Source organism: Erpetoichthys calabaricus, chromosome 18 (genome assembly GCF_900747795.2).
Source record: "Erpetoichthys calabaricus chromosome 18, fErpCal1.3, whole genome shotgun sequence".
NCBI lineage: Eukaryota > Metazoa > Chordata > Cladistia > Polypteriformes > Polypteridae > Erpetoichthys > Erpetoichthys calabaricus.
The window spans coordinates 74220172-74246155 of record NC_041411.2 but is presented as its reverse complement, the minus strand read 5'-3'; the positions used below and the strand labels follow the sequence as shown (position 1 = coordinate 74246155).

Genomic DNA, 25984 nt, shown 5'->3' with positions numbered 1-25984 from the left:
CTGTCAGCCAGTAGTGTGCTGCCTGACGAAGCCCGTGTTGTACAAATTGTTAACGGGCATGTCAAGTATATTTCCAATCTCTGCCCTTTTCTCCCATTCTATTGTGGTACATAAAACATGAGACATCAGACAGACGAGCCTGTGGTCCAAAGCCCCATGTTGCGTATTCCTCGTCGCTGCATTGTAGGCATCACACGTCCAGGTCCAGGTGAGCATTCGTTGGTTGTTGGCTCTCATGCACACACTGCCCGCCTATATGACCAAAGATAAAATTGAACATGGTTTGATTTTTCTTGGCGCTAGTCATGGATTAGTTGGGTTGAGTCATATGGTCGAAATTTATCATCTTATTAAAGAAAGAAACATCCTCTAACAGGACAATTCAGTAATCAGGCAGGAGAAAAGGCGTTCATTGTATATTTTAATTACTCCTCGGCAAAATGCCTTAGATGGAGCATTCTTCAAAAAGCAATCCGTTACAGCCTGGTCCGAATCATCAGAGAAACATAGAATAGGGGTTCATTTTATAAATTATTTACATACAGTGTCCGTCAATGCATACATTTATTCTGGTTGGTTCATTGGTTTACACCAAATGATTTCTATTATAAAAAAAAAAAAACTTGGGACGATACGAGACTTTTTTCCGGAGACGAGACATGATCTTTTGAAGAGAGACACTTTCACTTCCCGTGAGACGGACAAGTCACGTCATAACTTAAAACCCTCAGACGCAAGTCCCGTGATACACATGCAGAGCAGGTTAGAGATAATGGAAGTAGGAAAATTCGAAAGTCTCAAAAAATGAGAGTAAAGATTGCGTTAGCGCAAACATCCATCCATTATCCAACCCGCTATATCCTAACTACAGGGTCACTGGTGTCTGCTGGAGCCAATCCCAGCCAACACAGGGTGCAAGGCAGGAAACAAACCCTGGGCAGGGCGCCAGCCCACCACAGGGCACGCACGCACACATACCAAGCACACACTAGGGACAATTCAGAATCACCAATGCACCTAACCTGCATGTCTTTGGACTGTGGGAGTAAACCCACGCAGACACGGGGAGAACATGCAAACTCCACGCAGGGAGGACCCGGGAAGCGAACCCAGGTCTCCTAACTGCGAGGCATTAGCACAAACAAATGAACAATATTAGCGGAACAGTGAAATGAGCTAGAATATTCAGGTGCTGTACAGGCTTTTAAACGTTCGAAGCTCCTCACGAAGTGCAGATCACGAGACGCGCAGCAGCAGCAAGCCAACAGCTGATCGAGCAAAGAGGAGGTAAAAAAAACACCCGTTACTTGTTTCACCGTTTAAGAGGGGTATCGGAGGAGTGGCCGCGTCTCCTTGGGGTGTGCTCAGCCCCCCTCTTCACAACGGCGCCTACTGCAGGCGGTGGGGGTTAGGGGTAGGCGAGAGAATTGCAGATCACACATAAGGGCAGAAGCAGCACGCCAGCAGCTGCAAAGAGGAGTTGGTTTCCCATTGTATCACCATTTAAGAGGGGTTTGGGAGAAGCGGTCATTGGCAGGGGGGGGAGGGGTTGGCGAGCCAAGCGAGCAGGGAGTGAAGCCCCCTAGTATATAAAATAAAAGTCTGTTATATTCTGGTGGTTCTTATATCTTTGAGTTGCACCACCACCCTTGTAATTTCTGTGCATATAACAACTGTCCATTCTCGTTTATAGGACATCAGCGTAGCCATCCTTCAGTTCATTTTGTATATTACATCAACCTTTCTTCTGGTACATTCTTTATTTACTTGACCATCTCAGTATTTTTCCTAAACCAGTTCCTATATGTCGGTGTACATGTTGTTGTTCACTTGACCTTTATCTGGTTTCCTGGTGCGCCTGAACAGGTTTCTGACATTTATTGAGCCTTTATGCTATTTCTTTAAGATGAATGCTATGTTACCCTAAAATTATTCTTCCACGATCACTGGGCATGTCACATTACACGACTGCCTACACGGGAAGGCCGACTGTATCCGACTCACGAAGATTATGTAAACGAAGGCTATGAGTGAAAAATCACTGGAAAAAAGTCGTCTCGGGTGAAATGGCTTTAACTCAACTTTGCAACATGTGAAGAAAATGTGGAGGCCTAATGCAGATAGTGAGTGAATTGAATTGAATTGAAATCCAGTCCCAGCAGTACGAGCGCAAGACCATATTGCTAACTGGGTGGGGGGGGGGAACACTTCCAAAATACTTGGAGGGGCATGGCGTGATAAACTTCCAAACTCTTACTCGGGCCTGGGCTTGACATGATGTGTGGGGGGTGACTGTGACCCCCCCTGAAGTCCCGGGCCTGTGCGAGTCAGTGCATGAATGAGCCCTGCTGCCCTGTCAGTGTGCTGCGATGGACAGAACTGGATAAACGGTTTGGAAGGTGGATGGAAGATGCTGTCTTTTTGGATTATTCATCTTTTTAAAATTTTCTTTCAGAAAAATGTTACACATTGGCATGTTTCTGATAAAGAAAGTCAAATACTTGTTCACTTCACGGGATCAATTCAAGTCTCCACCAAACAATCACAATGAAAGCGGTAGGCTTTCCAGGCGACATTCGAAATGAACTGGACGGCAGTGCCTGCGTCCCACCCACCATTGCTATGTTCCTTGAATGCCCTAACAGCATATTGCGAAATTAAACACACATTTCTGTCGGAGACGTGAGACACTGTGGAGCTTTTTTTTAAGTTTACTGCCCATAATTGTTTCCAGGATTGTTAGTCATCCCTTGCGTGCAGCGTAAGGAGTTCCCAACTGCAGCTTATTCAAGAAGATGGCTTTCTCTTCTTCTAAGGTCCTTTTTATAAATATTTAAACAGTTTTTCTAAACGAGTATTTTTTTTTCTTTTTTTAAAGAAACTAAAAAAGTGGGCCATCATTGCTGCCAAATAGCACTTCTAGCCTACATCCTAGGGACTGAGGGTGGGATTTCTTGACCTTTTGTACAAAAGGTGTCCACGGTGTCCTTGCTTCTCAGTTTGAGGTTTGATGGACTCTCGAGTAAGCAAGTTCGCACTACACAAAAGTTACTATAACATATAATCACAGATGGCGACTTCTTATACAATACAATTTATTTATATAGCTATCGACTTCCCGACAGTGTTTAGAGGCCATTAAGAAGGCTAATAGCATCTCAGGTTATATAGCACCTTGAAGTGTGGAGTACAAGTCACAGGAGGATCTGCTCAAGCTTTATAACACACTGGTGAGGCCTCATCTGGAGTCCTGTGTGCAGTTTTGGGTCTCCTGCTACAAAACGGACATAACAGCACTAGAAAAGGTCCAGAGAAGAGCAACTCGGCTGATTCCAGGGCTACAGGGGATGAGTTATGAGGAAAGATTAAAAGAGCTGAGCCTTTACAGTTTAAGTAAAAAAAGATGAAGAGGAGACATAATTGTGGTGTTTAAAATTATGAAGGAAATTAGTCCAGTGGATCGAGACTGTTATTTTAAAATGAGTTCATCAAGAACACGGGGTCATAGCTGGAAACTTGTTAAGGTTAAATTTTGCACAAACATTAGGAAGTTTTTCTTTACACAAAGAACGACAGACACTCTGAATAAGTGACCAAGTAGTGTGGTAGACAGTAAGACTATAGGGCTTTCAAAACTCGACTTGATGTTATTTTAGAAGAATTTAGCAGATAGGACTGGCGAGCTGCGTTGGGCTGAATGGCCTGTTCTCGTCTAAAGTGTTCTAACGTTCTGCCTGCCGCAGCACTAACCACTGCACCAAATGCATTGTAAGGGCTAAGGCACACAAACATAATCCATACGTAGGCTTATTTTAAAAATGCAAAGGCGTTTTAAACCCAACACAGACAGTGAGTTACTATACTTAAATTGAAATCCAGTCCTAGAAGTAAAAGGGTATGTGTGATACCTGTTGTGGATAACATTTTGCTCCTAACAAGAGACACTAATATTGTTCATGTAGTGGACGCCATCCGTAAGCTCATCCTGTCTGAGACACGTGAGATGCGAGGTGTTGGCCTCTGTTCCTGTGTAGATTTACAGCCGGGTCATTGACATTGTCATGTGTAGAGTGAAATTCTTACTTGTGTGTGCTAATCAACATGTGTAACATCTTGCCAGTGCCATTGGTGAGTATAACGCCTTTACCTTAAAACCTTTGTCTTCTTTAAGCAACGCAGACTAATAACATTACCTAATATGAACACGGACCATAAATCTCCTCCCAAGCCTTGCTGTACATTTTCTACAATTGACCACCAGTACCCACTTGATATAAATTAAATGGAAGCTCATTCTCCAGAGTATGTCATATTCTTATATCTAGGAAATCTTCCACCACTGACTCCTTCACTGAAGACGCTTCCTTCTATCTTTTCTAAACCTTTGGTGCCTCAAACGTTGAGCTGTCTTTCCAAAATCCACACTAATGTGGCGCCTTTTTCAACAGTTGTATCTGTATCCATATCTGTTTCCAGTACTTTATCTCCAACGTGCCACTTTTAATGTGTTTTTCAGGTTTCTGAACCCTCTGGGGATGATACTGGGATGTGTGTTGGTGACCGTCGTGTTCATTGGATCTGTCAGGGCCGGAGAGAACAAAGAGATCATCAAGAACTTCAAGAAGAACAACCCCACCATCTTTGTTGTACTCGTTTTAGTTGCCAGTTACTTTCTCATCTCAGTATTTGGGGATGTGATGGTCTTCATTTTTGGAATAACGTTCCCCCTACTCTGTAAGTTTCTGTTTTTCTTTCTTTTAAGAGTACTGTATTTGGGAGGAAAGTATTGGGTAGGATTTAGAAGAAGCCACACACACTGGCTGGGCATAAAGATTTAGCCAAGTGAAAATGTTTAATTTTCCTTATATACAGGGTGGTCCAGATCTAATTCTGCAATTATTGCATTGCATTAAAAGTTGCATAGTTAGATCTGGACCACTCTATACTGTATAAAGTGGAATGTTTGTTTTAGATAGATATTTCATTATTTGTCCCAAGGAGGGAAATTTTAGCGGTTTTGTAGAAGGTCAAGAAATATAACCTACACCTGCAACCCCTCCACAAATATGCAGAAGAATTACGAAAAGAAGAAAACTTCTGATATAATAATGTTTTATTTATGTAGCACCTTTCATACACTCAAGGACACTTTACAATTCAATAAACACATTAACAAAACAATAGGAATCACATACAAAAAAATGAATAATACTCATTGAAAAGACGTGTTTTTAGAAATTAGTACATTAGAGGGTCCGCTCAAGTTGGATGGTTGGGAGACAATGACAGAGAGGCGAGATTGTGTTGGTTTGGACTTGTGCAGAGGAGAGATGCTGAGTATAGTGAGAGATGGGTGCTAAGGATAGAGCCGCCAGGGAAGAGGACAAGAGGAAGGCCTAGGAGAAGGTTTATGGACATGCAGGTGATGGGTGTGACAGAGCAAGATGACGAGGACAGAAACATATGGAAGAAGATGATCCGCTGTGGTGACCCCTAACAGGAGCAGCCAGAAGAAGAAGAAAAGATGTGTTTTTAACAGGAGTTTGAAATGAATAATAGATTTTTCCTCGCAAAGGCTGAGAGGAAGAGCATTCCAAATTTTAGGGGCTATGCTTTGTCTTGGTAGAGTAATATATTGCTCTACTTTCCCCTATTGTATTATTAAGATGTAGCTTCTGTCAGAACGCCTCAAATCCCACAGACTTACCACTGTTTATAAGGTATTATAGTATATAACTTATCCCCACCTTCCCTTCTATATCTATAGGCAATTAGGTGTAGTAAAAAGACAAGCATGAGTTAAGTTACACATAAAATAATGTATTATCGATAATATTCATAAAAATAACAATATGCAAAGTACATTTGAATATTGGCAACTGTACAACCTGATTAAATAGTGATGTGTAGTTTCAGGCGGCACACAGACTTGTTAGTTACTTAAAAATGTCTCTAGTTCAATCACGTGGGGATTGTGGGTAATCGTCTCCCATGCTCATTCTCAGTCGGTGTGCCTCACTCATATAGTCAACATCCGTACGAGCGTATACTGTGTACTATAGCCTGGTGACCACGTGTGTGTGTTGTAACGTGTCAGTCTCTGTCTTGCACCCCAAAACACGAGGATGAGTCTCAGTACTTTAGCAACACCAGCTTTATTCAGCGTGAAACGGGAGCAGCAGTGTTATTTATTGTAGCGGGATCTACTGCTCTCCTATACACAGACACAGCAATCGGGCAGGGTCGTGACCAGATTAGTGGCCGAGTAATACTGTGCTCTGCACATTTATAACGTTCCTTGTATCACCCATCAACGGCAGGCGCTTATAGCAAGACCGTGATCTTTTCTGATTCTCTTTTACGGCGAACTGCTACAACACTGGGAGCCTGCAGTTGCTTCGGGACGCTCTTCTGCTTGTCGTCCCATTGGGGGGAATCCGAAAAGAGTTTAGAAACCTTACAGTGCTTAAAGCATTTTTTGTTGTTGGAGAGGCTCCTGGTTAAAGTCGCAAAAAAGAAGATGATTCCAGTGAGCCAACAGGTAGCAGGGATTCCGTTAGAGTGAAGATTTTGTATTAATCATTTTTATATAAATATTTGTGGGTTGTGAAACGAATAACACTGGTCTACAAAGAAATATTTTTTGTTTGCTTCTGGAAACTTCAGAGCATCTCTTAAGTTTTTCATACTGATTTCATATATGAAATTGGCATTAAGCTAGCACGTCAGGTTTCTGAAATACACATCAGTGACGTTTTGACACTTTTGAATATCAACATGATATCTGGAGTTTGGACTCTGTCCTACCAAAATTGTTTTGATGTGTTTTTTCTGAAAACAAACCTGAAGACAATACCAGAGACACATTAAAAAGTATATTTATGTCAATTTACCTCAATATAAAAGTGAGGTCAGCGTGCTCCAAAATGTTTGGGAGGCACTCGCTTTTGCGCTTGTACTGCACATCCGTCTCTCTTTGCAAGAACCAACGGTAGTCACCCATTATTATCGGAGTTCATTTTCCCTGATATCAGTTTTCCATCACCTTTATATCTTGATGAAATCTTTCCCCATGCTCATCTCTGACATCGCTTAGATTGGTGGAAAAAAGTCGAGATGAGAATACATTCTGTATCCCGTAAGCTGATATACTTTAGCATATTCTCCACACTGCCGTGGGTTGGCACACTGCCCGGGATTAGTTCCTGCCTTGTGCCCTGTGTTGGTTGGGATTGGCTCCAGCAGATCCCCGTGACCCTGTGTTCGGATAGAGGGTTGGAAGATGGATGGATGGATGGATGGATATGCTCCACAAGCTCAGCATTATTCTCTGCTCTGTGACTATCAAGAAAATTCTGGATAACCTGCACGAATGAAGGTGCTGGTTCAGTTGGCTTCAATTTCCTTTTGAACTCCTCGTCAAGCATCAGTTCACGTATTTCAGGGCCAACAAAAACACCTTGCTTCATTTTGGTTTCACTTTTCTCGAGACCAAATTTATTTCATAAATGCTGAAATGCATCGCCTTTACTGTCCAGTCACCCTAGTTGTCCAAGACCCGGAACATCATAACTAAAAAACGGGACGTGCTGGACGAAAACGGTTTTCAGATTTGGAGTCAGCAAGTGAAATTTGTTTAAGTACAGGTGAAAGAATCCCAGTAGCAAAATGCTTGTTGACCAGTGATATCCGAGTTTCCATTATTTCTTATTGGGGAAATTTGCTTTGATATACGAGTGATTTGGATTACAAGTACGTTTCCGGAACAAATTATGCTTGCAAACCGAGGTTTCACTGTACAGTATGTTAAACGCCTTCCTGATGTAAAACTAATCCTGTCTGAAATACGGTGGACGTGCAGCATTGTTAATGGCCATCAGTTTTGTCTTCGTTCTCTCCCCCTTTACTACCTGCAGTGTGTTGAGAGTGCACCCCAGAACTGCAGCAGCCTTCTTAATTAGCTTAATGATTCGGTGGGATTCTCCTGAAGTGGTCTTACCCGGTGAGCATACCACAACATAGAACATTTCACTGGCCAACATGTAAAATATGTCACGTTTTAACTTGTATGCAAATCCACTTTGTTGAACTTGTCTATACCAAATCTCCCAAAGCCTGCTAGTACAATAGAAGACCATTGGCTAAGTTTTGTTCCAGAGTTTTCCCCCTGGGAATTTATTTAATGATCTCACATGCACTTTATTCCACTCCAGGCAACACTGGGTACCCCTACTAGTGTCTCATAAAAATGCAGCACACCGCGTTACCACCAAATAAAAGTAAAAAGCCCTTTGGACCCCCTGTCTACAGACCGCAGTTTGAGTTGCTTTTCCTGTAGCCTCCTCTTCGCGTATCTGCTGGAATGTGCAGAGCACTTGGGGTGCCTTCTCCCAGTAGAGCACTTTCAATGGCCTTAAAAATAGAATCTCACTCCTTTGCCAAATGCTGAGCTGTCTGTGTGAGATGTGCTGCCAGGACATGCCCAGCCAGTGAAGTGGGTGGGGTGGGGAAGATAACTGGGTATTAACTAAATAGCAGATAGTGGTTGGAATTTAATGATTTTTAAGACTCTCTTTGTTTTTCTGTAGTTCATTTCGGAGGAAAAAAAAATATTTATTGCATATTTAGCTGATACATTTGTCCAAGGCTGCATACCTGAGAATGTTGTGACATTTCCTAATCATGTATTTGTTACAGTTGGAACGCAGGCAGGCTCAGTGACTTGCAAAGGCAGGAAGTGAGCAGCTCGTCATTACACCATGCCACCCACACATTGTTGAACCAGCTTATGGCTAGTTTAAAGCTAGAGACCTATCCCAGTAGCTTTTGGCACAAAACTGGAACCTACGCCGGACAGGGCACCAGTCCTTTGCAAGCCAGAAAATTATGGTGGCACAGTGGTTAGCGCCAGTACCTGACACATCCATCGTCTTGGGTTCAAAAACTGCTCTCGGTTGCTGCCTGTTTTTGAGGGGCAGTGCGTACTCTCCCTGTGACAGCATGTTTTTCTAGGTACCCCAGCTCTCCTAGCACACCCATTAAGTTATTTAACAATTCTGAATTATGGGCTCTCTGGTGCATGTGTGCCCAGTCCAAATTTAGATCCCGCCTTGTGCCTAATGTCATCAGGATAGGATCCACCACACAGCAACTCTGAGTTTAGGCAAACAGACTTGCAATCACCATTATGTAGGTAGAATAAACAGGAGAGTAAATAGAGCAGCTGTTTGTGAACATTTTCAGAACTGCCAGTAGATGGCAGACAACACTGTCAGGCCAACAGACGGCCCTGCATGTACCCCGTGTGGTGCTCCGTTAATCTGCATCTTCTTCATAAACTCCAGCTCCCTATAACTGTGTGTGCATGGCACTCAGTGTGTTGGGAGAAGTAATGAGCACATGGAGAGAATGTGCCAGCTTCATACTGAGGGTAAAGATATGTGCAGACACGATATTCAGACGAGACCAACTCGGCCTAAAGATCTTTCATACAAATAGGAGTCGAGCCGTTTCCGGCCTGAGCAAGCGTGTGTGGCTTACTTTTGAAATCTGAAGTTGTCAAGGTAGGCGGAAGTGGTATGATAATTAAGGAAATGGGCATTAAAACCGCAAGACTGCTGTTTCACCGACTTCCTGCAACTTGGTACTTGGCTTTAAAGAAGTGACTTAACCTGACTGTGCTCCATTAGTGAATAAAATATGTGTACGTTTTGTTTGGCAGCTTTCTACATGTAAAGCGTGGTCAGTTGGCATTCCTTGTTTATAATCGGTGCATAAAGTGAACAATAATGGAGGCAGCACTGGTGGCCGAGCAATCAAGCAATACGCTTCACAGCACTGTAACTGAAAAAATACATGAAGGGAATGTGAATGTTGTGTAAAGAGGGCTATTTAAAGATATTTGAAAAATCAATTGATATATTCCCTCTGTGTGTGTGTGTGTGTGTGTGTGTGTGTGTGTGTGTGTGTGTGTGTGTATGTATATATGTATGTTACATAGTTTACTGCAACGTAAAGAGGCTTTGCCTCTGACACTGACGTCTGAGGTTCAATCCCCGTGAGGGGTGTAGTGGAGCGTGTATGCCTGATGAGCACAATTAAGGGCGAAATACGTGTTGTGCATTCTTTGCATTATTTGACAGTAAACTATGTAACATTCTATGATTTGCTTCTTGCAACTGAGAGGGCACCGTGGCGGATGTTTGCCAACTTGCAGGCCAACCACATGCGTTACTTGGAAGGTAACCACCCATACAATTAGACGAATGCTATGAATATATATAATATATATTACATACATACATACACACACAGTTAGGTCCGTAAATATTTGGACAGAGACAACTTTTTTCTAATTTTGGTTCTGTACATTACCTCAATGAATTTTAAATGAAACAACTCAGATGCAGTTGAAGTGCAGACTTTCAGCTTTAATTCAGTGGGGTGAACAAAACGATTGCATAAAAATGTGAGGCACCTAAAGTATTTATTTAACACAATCCGTTCATTTCAGGGGCTCAAAAGTAATTGGACAAATTAAATAACTGGAAATCAAATGTTCATTTCTAAAAGTTGGCTGAAAACCCTTTGCTGGCAATGACAGCCTGAAGTCTTGAACTCCTGGACATCACCAGATGTTGGGTTTCCTCCTTTTTAATGCTCTGCCAGGCCTTTACTGCAGCGGCTTTCAGTTGCTGTTTGTTTGTGGGCCTTTCTGTCTGAAGTTTAGTCTTCAACAAGTGAAATGTCTGCTCAATTGGGTTAAGATCAGGTGACTGACTTGGCCATTCAAGAATTTTCCACTTCTTTGCTTTAATAAACTCCTGGGTTGCTTTGGCTGTATGTTTTGGGTCATTGTCCATCTGTATCATGAATCAATTTGATGTCATTTAGCTGGATTTGAGCAGACAGTATGTCTCTGAACACCTCGGAATTCATTCGGCTGCTTCTGTCCTGTGTCACATCATCAATAAACACTAGTGTCCCAGTGCCACTGGCAGCCATGCACACCCAAGCCATCACACTGTCTCCCTCCACCGTGTTTTACAGATGATGTGCTATGCTTTGGATAATGAGCTGTTCCGTGCCTTCTCCATACTTTTTTCTTGCCATCATTCTGGTAGAGGTTGATGTTGGTTTCATCTGTCCAAAGAATGTTTTTCCAGAACTGTGCTGGCTTTTTTAGATGTTCTTTAGCAAAGTCCAATCTAGCCTTTCTATTCTTGAGGCTTATGAGTGGCTTGCACCTTGCAGTGCACCCTCTGTATTTACTTTCATGCAGTCTTCTCTTTATGGTAGACTTGGCTATCGATACGCCTACCCCCTGGAGAGTGTTGTTCACTTGGTTGGCTGTTGTGAAGGGGTTTCTCTTCACCTTGGAAATGATTCTGCGATCATACACCACTGTTGTTTTCCGTGGACATCCAGGTCTTTTTGCATTGCTGAGTTCACCAGTGCTTGCTTTCTTACTCAGAATGTACCAAACTGTAGATTTTGCCACTCGTAATATTGGAGCAATTTCTCGGATGGGTTTTTTCTGTTTTCAGCTTAAGGATGGCTTCTTTCACCTGCATGGAGAGCTCCTTTGACCGCATGTTGTCTGTTCACAGCAAAATCTTCCACATGCAAGCACCACACCTCAAATCAACTCCAGGCCTTTATCTGCTTAATTGATAAGGACATAACGACGGACTTGACCACACCTGCCCATGAAATAGCCTTTGAGTCAATTGTCCAATTACTTTTGAGCCCCTGAAATGAAGGGATTATGTTTAAAAATAAAATGCTTTAGTTGCCTCACATTTTTATGCAATCGTTTTGTTCACCCCACTGAATTAAAGCTGAAAGTCTGCACTTCAACAGCATCTGAGTTGTTTCATTTCAAATTCATTGTGGTAATGTACAGAACCAAAATTAGAAAAAAGTTGTCTCTGTCCAAATATTTATGGACCTAACTGTGTGTGTGTATATATATGTATATGTGTGTATGTATATATATCTGTTTCTATCTAATATAGTATACCTTTTATTTATGTATTTTTGCTACTAATTATGATGCTTAATTCTTAACCAGGTGTGATAAATGCTATATTTGCAAATCGTGAAGCTACATATCCGATTCTTGGCCTTTCCTCGTGAATGACAACGGTCAGAATAGCAAGTTGTTTTTTTTTTTTGTTTTTTTTTTTATAAACACACATCTCTTGGTGCAGCAGTGCCACCAGGAGCTGTAAAAACAGCAAAAGCTAGCCGTCCTGCTTTTTCTTGTCTTTTCAATCTAATCAAATATACAGTAGCTGATGATGTGTTTGCTGTACTTCAGAGCAGAATGTGATGCTTACACTAGTTACTAGCAGTTTTAATACTACGAGTTGTCTCGCAAATATAACCTTTTTATTTTTGTTGTGGGTGACAGTTAAGTTTTCAGAGGACAGATGCAGTCACAATGCAGTTAGATACAAGTCACTTGGACTTCTGAATGTGAACCGTCAAGATGGGCAAATCCAGTCACAGCAACGAATTTGAGCAGTGAGGCTTGTAATGTGAAACGTAGCATTAGAGTTGCCATAAAGAGTCAGAAAGCAAAGAAATATTCCTGTTTTTTGCAGCCTGATGTCGTTTCATTCACTAGATGGCAGCAGAATACCACCCTCAGAGTTATTTGAGGTTAACACTGTAAACTTCATTAGATGTCGGCCCGTGCCTGACTCGTGGTTAACTGTTGTAGCACAGAATTCCAAGCCCGAGTCACATTTGGTGTTAACACCAAAGAGTTTAAGCAAAATCTCTCTGGTAGATGCTCTGCAGAGATCTTGTATCTTCACATACAGTACACATAAACATTATATGTAGGCACAGTATTCTGACTGGGTGAAACTTTCTATGGATTGACACATTTTCAACATCACTGAATACGTTGTGATTAGTCTCATAGTGATGGCTCTCGGTGTGTCAGCAGGTGAGTCTGTGCACTGGGTAACTCAAAAATGAACTGCTTGGTTTAAATGAAACACCACAGCACAATGATTAACACTACAATTGATTTATTCTCTTTAAAGGGTTTGTTTTATTGGGAGGATATTGCAGCTGTATAATTTTTTTTTCTTTCAAGAGATGCTTCATCCTTATAATTAGGGGGCTTTGCCCCCTGCTCGCTTCACTTGCCCATCCACTTCCCACCCATCCTAGGGCACGCTGCGCATCAGCCATTTCACGTCTCTGCCTCTCTCGTTGTGAAAAGGGGGGCTGAACGCACGCTAAGAACGTGCGCTCACTCTTCCAAAGACCCCTCTTAAACGGTGATACAATGGGAAACAAATACTTTTTTTTACCTCCTCTTTGCTCGATCAGCTGGCTTGCTGCTGCTTGTGCCATGGTGTGTGATTTGCATCTCACGCAACACTTCGAACATTTAAAGGCCTGTACAGCAGCTGTCTTCCCTGTCTCACGGGACATTAAAGTGTCTCCAAGAAAATCACGTCTCGACCCAAGATTTGTTTATTATAATAGAGAGACATACTTAGCTGCAAATTTTACTAACAAAATTGGGGACCTAAACCAGTAGATCCAGCTGAATTCTTTCATCTAAACAGTGACTCACATAGTTGAGTGGAAATTGAGTGGAAGTCAATGTAGGACTGATAGCAGGAAGCGCTTGTTTAGTCAGAGTTGTGGGAATCTGAAACAACGTACTGAGACATGGAGTTGAAGCAGACACCTTGGCAACCTTTGACGTATTTTGGATGAGGTACTGGTCGATGAGATGAAGAAACGTGCGACAAATGGGCTGAGTGGTCTCTTTTTGTTTGTCATCACAACTTAGGGTAAGCTGTGTTTTGGACACAAGATGTTTGTTTTTTGTGTGTTTAAAATAACATTAACATTCTCCCACCCACTCAGTTCTATTCTGGAAGCACGTAAGGCAGGAACCATCCCTGAAGGGAGCACTAGTCAATATCAGGGTCCACTCGCATATAAACTTGCAATGAACCAGAATGGAATGGCCAGTTGCACTAACACACGTCTTTCATTTTAGAATATGCTGTGCATTTTCCTTAATGTCAGTTGTTGCTGCCAGCCATTTTGCACCGGTGTCCATTCCGTGGCTCTTCACTTGATATTATTAAGCAAAGAATCTTGAACCATCCATTTCTTCCATGTGTTTATGAAAACCACTCTCTTGTTTCACTTGATTGCCAAGAGGTTAGCACCCTTCACTAGTGGCCGTTCTACTGAGGTGTTTTAATGACGTAATAAGCCATTTTTGAACTTGCTAAGCGGGCATTAGCAGGTGAGGTGATTTGCTCAGGGACACAGGAAGAAATCTGTAATGGTTGCTACAGTGGCAATCATGCTGTGCAGTTCAACAGCTCAGCCACTAGTGGGCAGCACGTCCTGCACCCCAAGCTGAGATGGCTGCCTATTTTTGAGTGCGTCTTCCCAAATTACATTTTTTTAACTTTTTCTGTTCATTAAACTAACTAAAGCACCGATAAGCTTGTGGCTGTTTGTTGGGACCTCTTTAGTGATACCAGTTATGAAAGGTTTGAAGAAATAACTAGAAATCATTTTGTTCTAAAGTAGGCTGCCAGACAGTCAATGAGAGTAATTCTGGATTGGCTCAGCGGTGTCCTGGGGGAGAGGGTCCCTGTAGTTGTTTTGTGTTGATAGGTTGCTAAGGAGCGAGACTGAGAGCAATTGGCACATCGAATGGAACTGGAGAGTCAGCAATATGAAATCCCAGGCATTTTGTGTGCTTGAGGTTAGGCAGAATTATTTTGGTGTGGGTTTTATTTTTGGCCCTATAACTCATTGTCCTGCTCCAGGAAGTGTTTTTGTTTGTTTTTTTTTCTTTTACCGTGAAATTAAAAAGTAAACTTGGCACACAATTTAAATTTTCTAATATTTTGTGCTCATTTTTAGTTGATAATAAACATTTCATTTTAATTATAGTGGTTCTGTAACCCAAATGACATATGAGAGAAATTGTGAAGGCCTGTAGATAACTGTTCACAGTTCACAAAAGTAGCTTCATTCTTACTGGGTGCCTTTATTTAATATGAATGTAGTGAACTGTTCAGATTACATTAGCACAACCAGGACAGCGCTACAAATTTTACATTTACTTATTTGGCGGACGCCTTTATCCAGGATGACTCACAAAATTTATGATACAACCAGTAACGGTGTACTGCACAATAACGTGCAGTGAATCCACTTGACTTGAGCATTCCTAGTCTTCATCCTCTTTCTCTGTACGTTTAGCATTCGTTTGCTCAGAGGTTGATGCGCTTGCTGTTTCCTGAGTAGCTCTTCTTTTCTCCACCCTAGCGGTCCGATTCTTCTCTTCTTCTGTCAGCATCTTTTCACGTTAAAACTGATTAAGTCAGTGTTTGTGTTGCAAATACTTAGTACATTTTCTTTAATTTTTCACATAAGTGTTCAATCTGACTCAAGAATGAAGAGGAAGAGGAAGTGACGGCGCACGGCTACCCTGCTGCGCATCGCCGAGAGTTGATTTTACAATAAAAATAAAAAGAGGAATAACCTTGGAGGTCAATCATCGCCCCAAAAGCAGATAGTAGACGTCACGTAGTGTATGTGTACCAAATTTCAGGTCAATTGGTCAAACGGTTTGCAAGCTACAGGTGATTTCAGAATCCTGGACAGACAAACGAACAGCCACGGTAGCGTATTATATAAGAAGATTGGTGTTCCATTTCTTTTGGTTTTCCAATTGCAGCACAAGTGACTTGCTCAGGGTCATGCAGTGGTGTCAGTAGTAGGATTTAAACCCACAACCTCAGGGTTTAAAATCCAAATCCTTAACTACTGCAACCACACTGCCTGCCAAAGTGACTTTTTATGTTGGCAAAAAGATGTTATGTTTTATGTATGTGTACCCACGTCATACAAGAACTGGGTGTAGCGCCTCACCGGTTGGTTAATGGCGTCCAGCACAGTAGGGCATAACAGATAAAGCTTGGCTGAGATCTTCCTCTCCTGTAAGCCAGTTCAGTGAGAGGTGACAACAGATTTACCTGTCCTATTAAACTTGCTGAACAAACAGGCCCTGGCCTAATGTTTCTCGATTTATGTTTACCTCCCTCTTTTGTAAGTTGCCTTGGATTAAGGCATCTGCCAAGCAAATAAAATTAAATGTAAAATATAAACTGGCAACAAACAAAAAAAGACCTTCAGTGCAAATACGCAGCATTGGCCCTCTTCAGAGGGAACCAAAACACAAGTCTGTGCATTGTGTTCGTCACTTTTCAGTTATGTTTGTCACATCAACACAAATTACAGGAACTGCTCAGTGATATGAATTATGTGTACGAGTCGTCATTTAGCTGATTTGGCCTCATTTCCCAACTTGATTGAGGGTGTCATCTTTTTCCCAGTTTTTCAAAAAAAAAATTGCATACGCATGGGTCAGAATTGCTATAAATATACCCACGTTTGCCCATCAGGCTTTCTTTTCTAAATCCCGTTGTTTGCGTGAAAAGTTGCGTACACATTTTTCAAGCCTCTTTTCGTGCGTACACTTTATAAATGAAACCAGATCACTATAATTTAAAATGAAACGTTAATTATCAACTAAAAATGAGCACAAAATATTAGAAAATTGAAACTGTGTGCCAAGTTTACTAGTTAATTACACGGTAAATAAAATGAAGGATCTTGCTGTGCAGTAAATTTACCGAGTGCACGAGGTGCTTGTTTAGTTGCACTTTTTTTCAATCTGTCCATTTTCTAAACCAGGGGTCGCCAACTCTGGTCCTGGAGGACCACCATGGCTGCTGGTTTTCATTCTAACGCTTTTCTTAATGAGTGACCTGTTTTTGCTGCTAATTAACATCTTTTGAAGTAATTTGAATTGACTTTCTCTTGAAGACTCAGACCTCTTAGTTGTTTCTTTTTCCTTAATTAGCAGCCAAACAATAATGAGATAACAAAATGAGCCAAAACAACAGGTGTCCATCACACAATATCTGAAAATAAAGAAAGGTGAAGGTCTTAGGAGTGTTCATCTCCTCAGGTCCCTGAAACATTTTAACAGCTCCTTTTAGAAAAGAGAAAATCAACAATTTCAGAAATATCTGCTATTGCACCACGAGAGCAGCGAGAAGCCACAAAATTAAAGTACAGATTTAACCAACGACAAGAATCGGCGCCTAATTAAGCAGCTGGTTGGAGTTTGAGGCCCTGACTGAGTTGGTCTTCTCTTGGCTCACTCACTTCACATTTCATTTCTGTTTGGGTGCCATTTAAGGAAAGAATTGAAGAAATTCAGGGGAACAAATCTTTAAAAGAAGCAATTCAATTAAAATGAATTCACAAGAAGTTAATTAGCAGCACAAACAGGGCACTCATTATAAAAAGGGTTAGAATGAAATCCTGCAGCCACGGTGGTCCTCCAGGACTGGGCTTGGTGCCCCCTGTTCTAAACCAACCTTTTCCGGTCTTAAAAGAAATCAGAAATCATTAAAAAATTATTTGACAATCAAAATGTGTTTTGATGTTAAGTTTTTCTGATTTGTGCAGATGTGACTCTGATCTTTTTAGTCTTTTCCACGTGGATTTCCCCTTCACCTGTTTTCTTTCTCAGATTCACACTAATCCCACTGTTTTCCAGCTCTTTTACATTGAAATTTCCATCACTGTTAACCTTTAGTTTCCCACCCAACATCTCTGATTTGTGTTTTTTGTGTTCCTTTCTTCACTTGTGGCTTGAGCAGTTAATTTCAGCAAAAGGAGTTCATGTTTCAGGCACATAAAGAGCGGCCCTGGACTATGATGTCACTTTTTCCAGCAGGAGCCTCTTGTGTTTTCGGCGGCGCAAAACCCTGGTGATTGTCAGAAACTGAAGTGCGTCATACTTTGCCAGGCCCCATTGGGCATTCAACAAGGGGTGAGAACAAAGATCTGCACCACACACACACACACACACACACACACACACACACACACCACTTTCCCTGTTAATTCCATTGTAAATATATGGAGTCACCCAAGCTACCTGATGGAAATGTGGAGTAGGATTTCATGTAAGATTTAGTAGCACTAGTTCTGCATTCTTGGTCTTTTTTTAGAGGACCACAGTGACTGCAGGTTCTTGTTTTAGCTAATATTATTATTTTTGTTGCCGTATCATGCCATTTTAGTTAGGTTAACCTTTTGTTTCTGTTCCTATACGTTCACCTTAGAGCCATTTGTACCTGCAGATGTTTTACTTTCCTTAAAATAATATAAAATATTCCTGCCATCCAGAGAGTCCTATCATACCATTCAGTGCCTCACCAGAGGACAGTTTCAAAGCTGGGCCTTTAAACTGTTAACTCACCTAAAGTCATCTGCCTAATCTGTGATTTAAAGGAATACGTCAACTAAACATTATATAAATCTAGAGGGCTCTGCCCACTGCTCGCTTCGCTCGCCCACCCCAGGTTTGGTTTACCGGATATACAATTTAAAGAGATTGTTATTTTCATGGGAATTTTGTTACAGCCATCCATCCATCCATTTTCCAACCCGCTGAATCCAAACAGGGTCACGGGGGGTCTGCTGGAGCCAATCCCAGCCAACACAGGGCACAAGGCAGGGAACCAATCCCAGGCAGGGTGCCAACCCACCGCAGGACACACACAAACACACCCACACACCAAGCACACACTAGGGCCAATTTAGAATCGCCAATCCACTTAACCTGCATGTCTTTGGATTGTGGGAGGAAACCGGAGCGCCCGGAGGAAACCCACACAGACACGGGGAGAACATGCAAACTCCACGCAGGGAGGACCCGGGAATCGAACCCAGGTCTCCCAACTGCGAGGCAGCAGCGCTACCCACTGCGCCACCGTGCCGCCCAATTTTGTTACATAATGCAATATTTTCACTTTTACTTTAAGACTTTAGTAAAAACAATATTTAAAATTAACTTCAAGATCACATTGAATTTTGATTCCGTGTTTGGACTTGCATCGTGATAACGCAACGTATAACTGTCTGTGAATGAATTTTATTTCTTTCGCTCTAATAACTAAAATGACTTTCTTGAAATATTTGTCCATGCTCTTTCTTCTTTGCTTTGTCAATGATGTGTCATCTAGAACGTATAAAATTATTGTCCTGATAAAATTTTATAAGAGCTGAGAGCACAGGACGTGTGTCTGCCAAAAACATTCACACGACTGAGGTTAGATGACTGTGGTCTTGTTTGAAAATAGATGTAAGTAGGGTGCGACTTGAAAGAATCTCATGTTAAAAGTCTCCATCTCGCAGGACTTCATACCGCGCCAACGTTTTTGGAATCTTTTAATTCTCGCTGGCAACACGAATTAGATGATCTACAAGTCTCCACCTTAAAGTTTAAATCCGAACAATTTATTCGATCTCTTTTCGCTGTTCGGTTATTTCACCGAGTAATAATTTCTGTTTGTTTTTTGTTAATGCGATCTTTTCTATCCTTTTTCTGAGACTTTCGAATTTTCGTACTTAACCATTATCTCTAACCTGCTGTGCATGTGTACGGTGCCAACATTTTTGAATTCTTTACGACATTCTACTTTGTCATCTACTCTTTGTCCTTTATTTCCGGCCCCGGGCGTGATTAAATCTCTTTCTCGCATGACATACAAGTGTCTCTCCGAGAAAATCGCGTCTCGTCTCCTTCCAAGATTTATTTTTATAATAGAGAGAAATAGATGCTCCTCACCTCAATTTAAGGAGGTTTTAGTGTTTTTTTAGGTACAGGGGGTCCTTGGGTTATGACACAGTTCCTATTCCTACAACAGTGATGTAACCAAGTTGAAACACACCATAGTCTAAGTCACTTACCTATCCTAACACATTTGCAAAATCATAATCTAGAACATAAAAACACAACTAAGCCACAGAAAAAGGAAAAGGACATCAATACACTGTACTGTAGCAACAAGAAAAAATGACAAAAAATGAGTGTAAAAAAATTCCTTACCTTTATTCCTTCTGATCTCTTTACAATGTCTAATTTCACTTCCATCGTGATGGCTTTCCTCTTCTTCGAAGCACTAGCATCTGAAGACTGGCTTTCATTTAGGAGCCATGATAAGGGCCAGAATGTCGGCAAACAAAGCAACATAAATGGAACACTTCCTCCGCGCACAAACCGAACTAGTTTGCCAACTCCCTCACTCATACGCCACGTTACTGCGTATTCTGCTGCGCGCAACCAAAGTAGTTTGCCCACATAATCTGTAAGTACGACACTAACAGCGTAAGCCGAAACACTCGTGTCTCAATTTTTTAAAGTTTTTATGGGAGTGAGTGTTGTAAACTCGAAACGTTATGTCGAGACGTTGTAACCCGAGGACCCACTGTATTTAATGGTAGAGGGTGCTTATACCTCAATGTAAAAATGTATCTATGGAATCAGTGTACCAGAACGTTTTGTCTTCAGGCTATCATCCCCTACCCTAACTCCTTACTAGTGCCCCAGACCCCAACCCCACAGCATGACGTTGCCACCAGTATGCTTCACCGTTAGGATGGTATTACACAAGTGATGAGCGGTGCCTTGCTTCCTCCAGACGTGACCCTCAGATTTGAGACCACCCAATTTAATTCCAGTTTCATCAGACCACAGAATCTAATTTCTCATAGTCTGAAAGTCTTTTAGGTGACGTTTTTGCAAACGCCCAACAGGCTTTAATGTGTCGTCTGTCCACTCTATCATAAAGCCCATGTGGGTGGAGTGTGGCAGTGGTGGTCATCTTCCACACGGTTTCTGTAGTGCGTTACCAGAGTGACCATTGGGGGTCTTGGTCACCTCTTTTACCAGTGCCCTTCTCTCCTGGTTGCTCACTTTGATCGGGTGGCCGACTCTAAGTAGAGTGGTGGTTGTTCCAGACTTCCATTTAGGGCATTGATAAAGTAGATCCAGTAACATTCTTTCAGCTTGTGGGTGAATCACGTACAGATATCGGAGAAGTGCATTTAGGACTGAAGCCAGGAAGAACTTCTTTACGCAAAGATTTGTGGGAGTCTGGAACAAACTACAGAGACATGGAGTTGAAGCAGTAAAGTTAGGAACATTTAAGAAGAATCTGGACGAGACCTTGGGACACCTGAGCCATGAGTTAAACAAACGGGCTTGAGGGACTGAATGGACTCCTCGTTTGTCAAATTTGTTTTGTTTCTAAGAATTATGGAGGCCACTGTGCTCTCGAGAACCTTTGTGTAGCCTTCCCTTGATCTGTGCCTGTCCTGTCTCTAAGCTCTGTAGGCAGTTCCTTTGACCTCATGGCTTGGTTTTTGCCTTCTACAACAACAACAACATTTATTTATATAGCACATTTTCATACAAAAAGTAGCTCAAAGTGCTTTACATAATGAAGAAAAGAAGAATAAAAGACAAATAAGAAATTAAAATAAGACAACCTTAGTTAACATAAAAAGGAGTAAGGTCCGATGGCCAGGGTGGACAGAAAAAACAAAAAAAAACTCCAGAAGGCTGGAGAAAAAAAATAAAATCTGTAGGGGTTCCAGGCCACGAGACCGCCCAGTCCCCTTTGGGCATTCTACCTAACAAATGAAATAGTCCTCTTTGTAGTTAGGGTTCTCACGGAGTCACTTGATGCTGATGGTTATACAGACTTATATATTATATATTATATTATATTATATTATATATTATATATTATACAGGCAGCTGTGTGCCATTCCTAATCCATCCAGTCAATCGATTTGACCACAGGTGGCAGAAACATCTTGGTGATGATAAGTAGAATGGGATGCACCTGAGCCAAAGCAAAGGGTTATTTCATTTTTTTTTTTTTACTTTATTTTAAGTAATCTTACTAAATTTCTTGAAATCCTGTTTTCACTTATCATTCTGGGGTATTGAGGAAAAATGAATCCAAGTGATTTTAGTACAAGGCTGCAACATCACTACATATGAAACAACATGAAGGGGTCTGAGTACTTTCTGAAGGCCTCGTACTTGACGTTTTGAACTGTAACTACAAGGCAGAAGCGACCACAAATGTCCGATTTAACCGGTTGTGAAGTCTCCCAGTCACAACAGCAGCAGCAGCGCTTATCCGCTGTCCACTCTGGTAGAATTGATCTCTTTTACAAGAATATCGTCCTGTTCAATAAATTAGGTAGGGAGTTATGGGATGCTGTTAAAACACTGAAGAGCTTACAGGTTCTTACAGGAATCTGGAACAATGAGTTGTTTTAAGATGGAAATATTTTTCTCAGATTGCCAATTGTCTCGATGGTTAGCTTTGACTCCAGAGCTACGTTGATGTAAGCTCTTTGTTCAGTTTGGTTAAAATTTGGGTTGATGAGTAGAGAATGACACTTGCATGAATGAAATAATGGATGGCGATTCCTTGCCTCCTGAACGGGAAAGTTACTCGCAAGCAACCCGGCCATAATGGAAGGACAGAGGCAGACTGCTTCCCGCTATACACAGGCTGGTGGAGCACCCATTCGTACACTAGCAGGGCATTTTGGGAGCTGTAGTCTTGATGGGCAGCCCTGTTGGGGTATGTGGGTGCCACCAGGGGGAGCTGCAGGAGAACACTACCTCTACTTTTGATGGGCTTCCGACATGCACCCGAAACACTCTTGGGTGTGGCATAAAAGAAGCCCCCTCATCTGAGTTAGCAAGTCAGGGTCGGGAGACAGTGGACAACGCTCGCAGAGGGGCTGTTTCGAGTATTATATGGTGCTGGACTGACTTTAATGCTCTAAAAGTGATAATTGTAAAGTCAATAACTTTTATTTAACTTTGAATCTGTTTGACTGAGGTGTCTGTTGTTCAGCTCTTGGGGGTGCCCCCTAGTGGCCATACATGGGATGTGCTAAACTTTACCGGCTCATTGCTTTGCTGTGTCTTGTACAGGGTGGCGAATTGTCTCCGACCGTCTGGCTTGAGCTATTATACAGGCGGGTGCCATCGCGGAGCCTCATTGTAGTGATGGGGTCAGCAGCCCCAACTGTGTATTAGTAAGGGTACAGACATGCATGAAAGAGATCCGGAAGATGTATTCTCTGCAACAGAGGATTGGAATGGTGGAGGTGTATGTGTCTACCAGTTCTTTTAAGGAAACGCGGGACATTTTCGCACCGAGATTTCCTGCCAGCAAAGAGCAGTATTCACAAGTTGGTAAAGAAGTGGCGTAAATATCGCGAATATATCGCTTGATACGTCGTTCGTATCAAATTTTGTGTATTTGGCTCTTGTTCGTGCTGAAGACTTAAATGTAGCTGAAAGCAGAACTCATTCATCCCTTCGTTTTTCTAGTCTGCATTTCCAGTTTTGAAGTTGAAGAGCCGGTGCCCATCCTGGTAGCACTGGACGCGATGCAGGAACCCACCGTGGACTGGGTACCAGGTCACACCCACACACATTTAAACCGGGCCAGTTTAGATTTGCCAATTAACCTTTGGGTGATCGGGCAACCTTCACACAGGCTGGGGTTCAAACCGAGCAACCTGGTACTGTGAGGTCTTCCATTCATTGGGGTGGTAAGAATGAGTCAGTTGCAAACTGCAAAAAGAATCGGACTCCGTCCGTTCGTACACCTGCAGTCGTAGCAGATATTCAGGAATGGATGGCCAGAAGCCCATGGAAATCGACACGTAAATTGGCACAACAAGCAAATGTTTCGCACAGGTCTTGTCAACGTGTGTTGCACTCACTACAAGTGAAGACGTACAGAATGACTTGTGTCCAAGAACTGAAGGACGACGACAAGGAAAAACGTGTATTTCATTGCATGTTGCTCCTTCAAACAATTGCAATTGGATTTTTGTGTTGCATATCTTTCGTTTTATGTACAGGCTAAGAAGAGTCAACATTGGAGTCGGAGATGGTTAGGTTTCTCGTGCGCCAACAGATAGCATCATGTATTTATGTATTTGATTTTGTTTTCGTTTTGTTTTTTATTTCAGTAATCTTAATCCATGCCTCTCTAAGACTCCGTAGCATGAAGAATAAAATGGAGAACAAAATGGAGGGCGTCGGTCTGAAGAAGACGCCGATGGGAGTTATTCTTGACTCTCTGGGGCAACAAGAAGAGAACATCAACAAAATTGCAGATTTCATTTCCAGCAAAGTCAAGGAATAACAAGTGCCGGCTTTTGGTAAGCTGACGCTTCGGTGGCGGCGAGCAGAAGGCCGGTGATATTGATGACATCCCAGCACTCAGTTGGATAAGCGAGTTCTGAGTGGAACCCTGGCTTTAAAAACAAACAAAAAAAAAAAAGAGCGCCCGACTTCCTGTATGTGATTTATTTTCTTTATGTTTAAGTGCTTAAGGTATTCTTGTTGGATGTACCGGCGGGGTATTCTTTAGATCTGGATTTAAATTTTGTTGCGAAAATATTTATTTAAAGCTTTTTTTTTTTTTTTGTAACAGAAAACCAAATGAAAGTGATATTCAAAATATTAAAAGTAAATTAATAAAATGACCCTTAAGCCATAAAAGGTGAAAAAAGCTTATCAGCAAAGTATTTGCATGCATTTGCTGAGTACCACCAAAAAATACCCTTATTTTCTTTTTTTTTTTTAATAAAAGGTAATTATCCCCCGGCCTTAACAGAATTTCGCTTCCAGAAATATCAGGAATGTTCTGCTAACACACACCATGTATTGTCTTTACGCTATTGAAATATATAAATGGAATAACAAGTGAACGCAGGATATACAGTAAATATATACCCGTATGTGTATATATGTGTGTCTATATTCTGTAAAGAAAATGTCAAATAAATCTGCTTCAGACTTTTGAATATGCTCTGACGATTTAATCTTCTCACAGGTAGGGGTGCACGGCAGTCGTCATCTTGCTCGCTGGGGCTGTGACAGTACAAGTTCTGATGTTAATCTGTGTAGTGTTTGTTAATGAATAATAGTTGAGTTTTGGCTGGCTGGCGCTCTGAAACAATTCTTCCCAAATAATAAGCACAATTAAACTGCAAACTCCCCATTTTATATAAATAATAAACCTCAGGCAAATATGACTTCACTTTCACCCATTGTCTTGTTGCACTTTATTTCACACAGCTATGAAGAAGATGAAGACGACACATTGATGTAGTACTTTTTAAGACCCTCAAAGCACTTTGCACAGAGAGGGGGTAGTGACTTCAACCACCGCCAATGTGCAGCGTCCGACTGGAGGATGTGACGGCAGCCATTTTGTACCAGTACGGTCACCACACGCATTAGCGATTAGGTGGTGTGAAGGGGTGAAAGAGAATGGACAGGCCTCTGTGGGCAATTTAGCCAGGACATCGAGAAACACCCTACTCGGCCCGCAGCCTCCCCCTCAGATTAGCGCGAATATATCGCTTCTGCAAGCAAACTACGATTCTTATCACGATGAGGGAAGTCGCAAAATCAACCGGAATGTTCAAGCAATTTATAGGAAAAATAAAAACCCGATTTAAATCCGTTAAGTAGTTGTCTCGGTCGCTAGCTAAACAGAGGTTAGGTACGCCCAGAGGCTGGAGCGTGAGTGAGGAGGGCCTCGCCCTGCTGCGTCTCTCTCGGATTCGCACAAATAAACCTCAGCAAGCGAACTATGATACTTAGCGCAATGAGAGAAGTCGCAAAATCAAACAGAATGTTCAAGCAAATTCCAGAAAAAAACCCGATCTAAATCTGTTAAGTAGTTCTGTCGTGAAAAGCAATCAGACAGACATTGGATTTTTTATATAGAGATAGATAGATAGATAGATAGATACAAACAGATATAGATACAGACAGGTACAGATAGATAGAAACAGACAGATAGACGGATACAGACAGATAGACGGATACAGACAGATAGACGGATACAGACAGATAGACGGATACAGACAGATGGAGACAGACAGAGAGATAGATACAGATACAGACGGACAAAGACAGACAGATACAGACAGGGACAGATAGATACAGACAGATATAGAGATAGATATGAAAGGCACTCTGTAATAAATAGACTGA

General features: G+C 41.8%; 1 protein-coding gene across 1 annotated transcript in view; it reads left to right on the top strand.

Annotated features, from left to right (window-relative positions):
- The window catches only part of LOC114668347 (PRA1 family protein 3-like), a 29043-nt gene extending 4260 nt beyond the window's left edge, over nt 1-24783 (top strand). The window contains exons 2-3 of the mRNA XM_028824039.2: nt 4517-4734; nt 23944-24783. Of these exons, the coding sequence (XP_028679872.1) occupies nt 4517-4734; nt 23944-24119 (394 nt within the window). The 3' untranslated portion in view covers nt 24120-24783. The remainder of the gene's footprint in view (nt 1-4516; nt 4735-23943) is intronic.
- The last annotated feature ends 1201 nt before the right edge of the window (nt 24784-25984 follow it).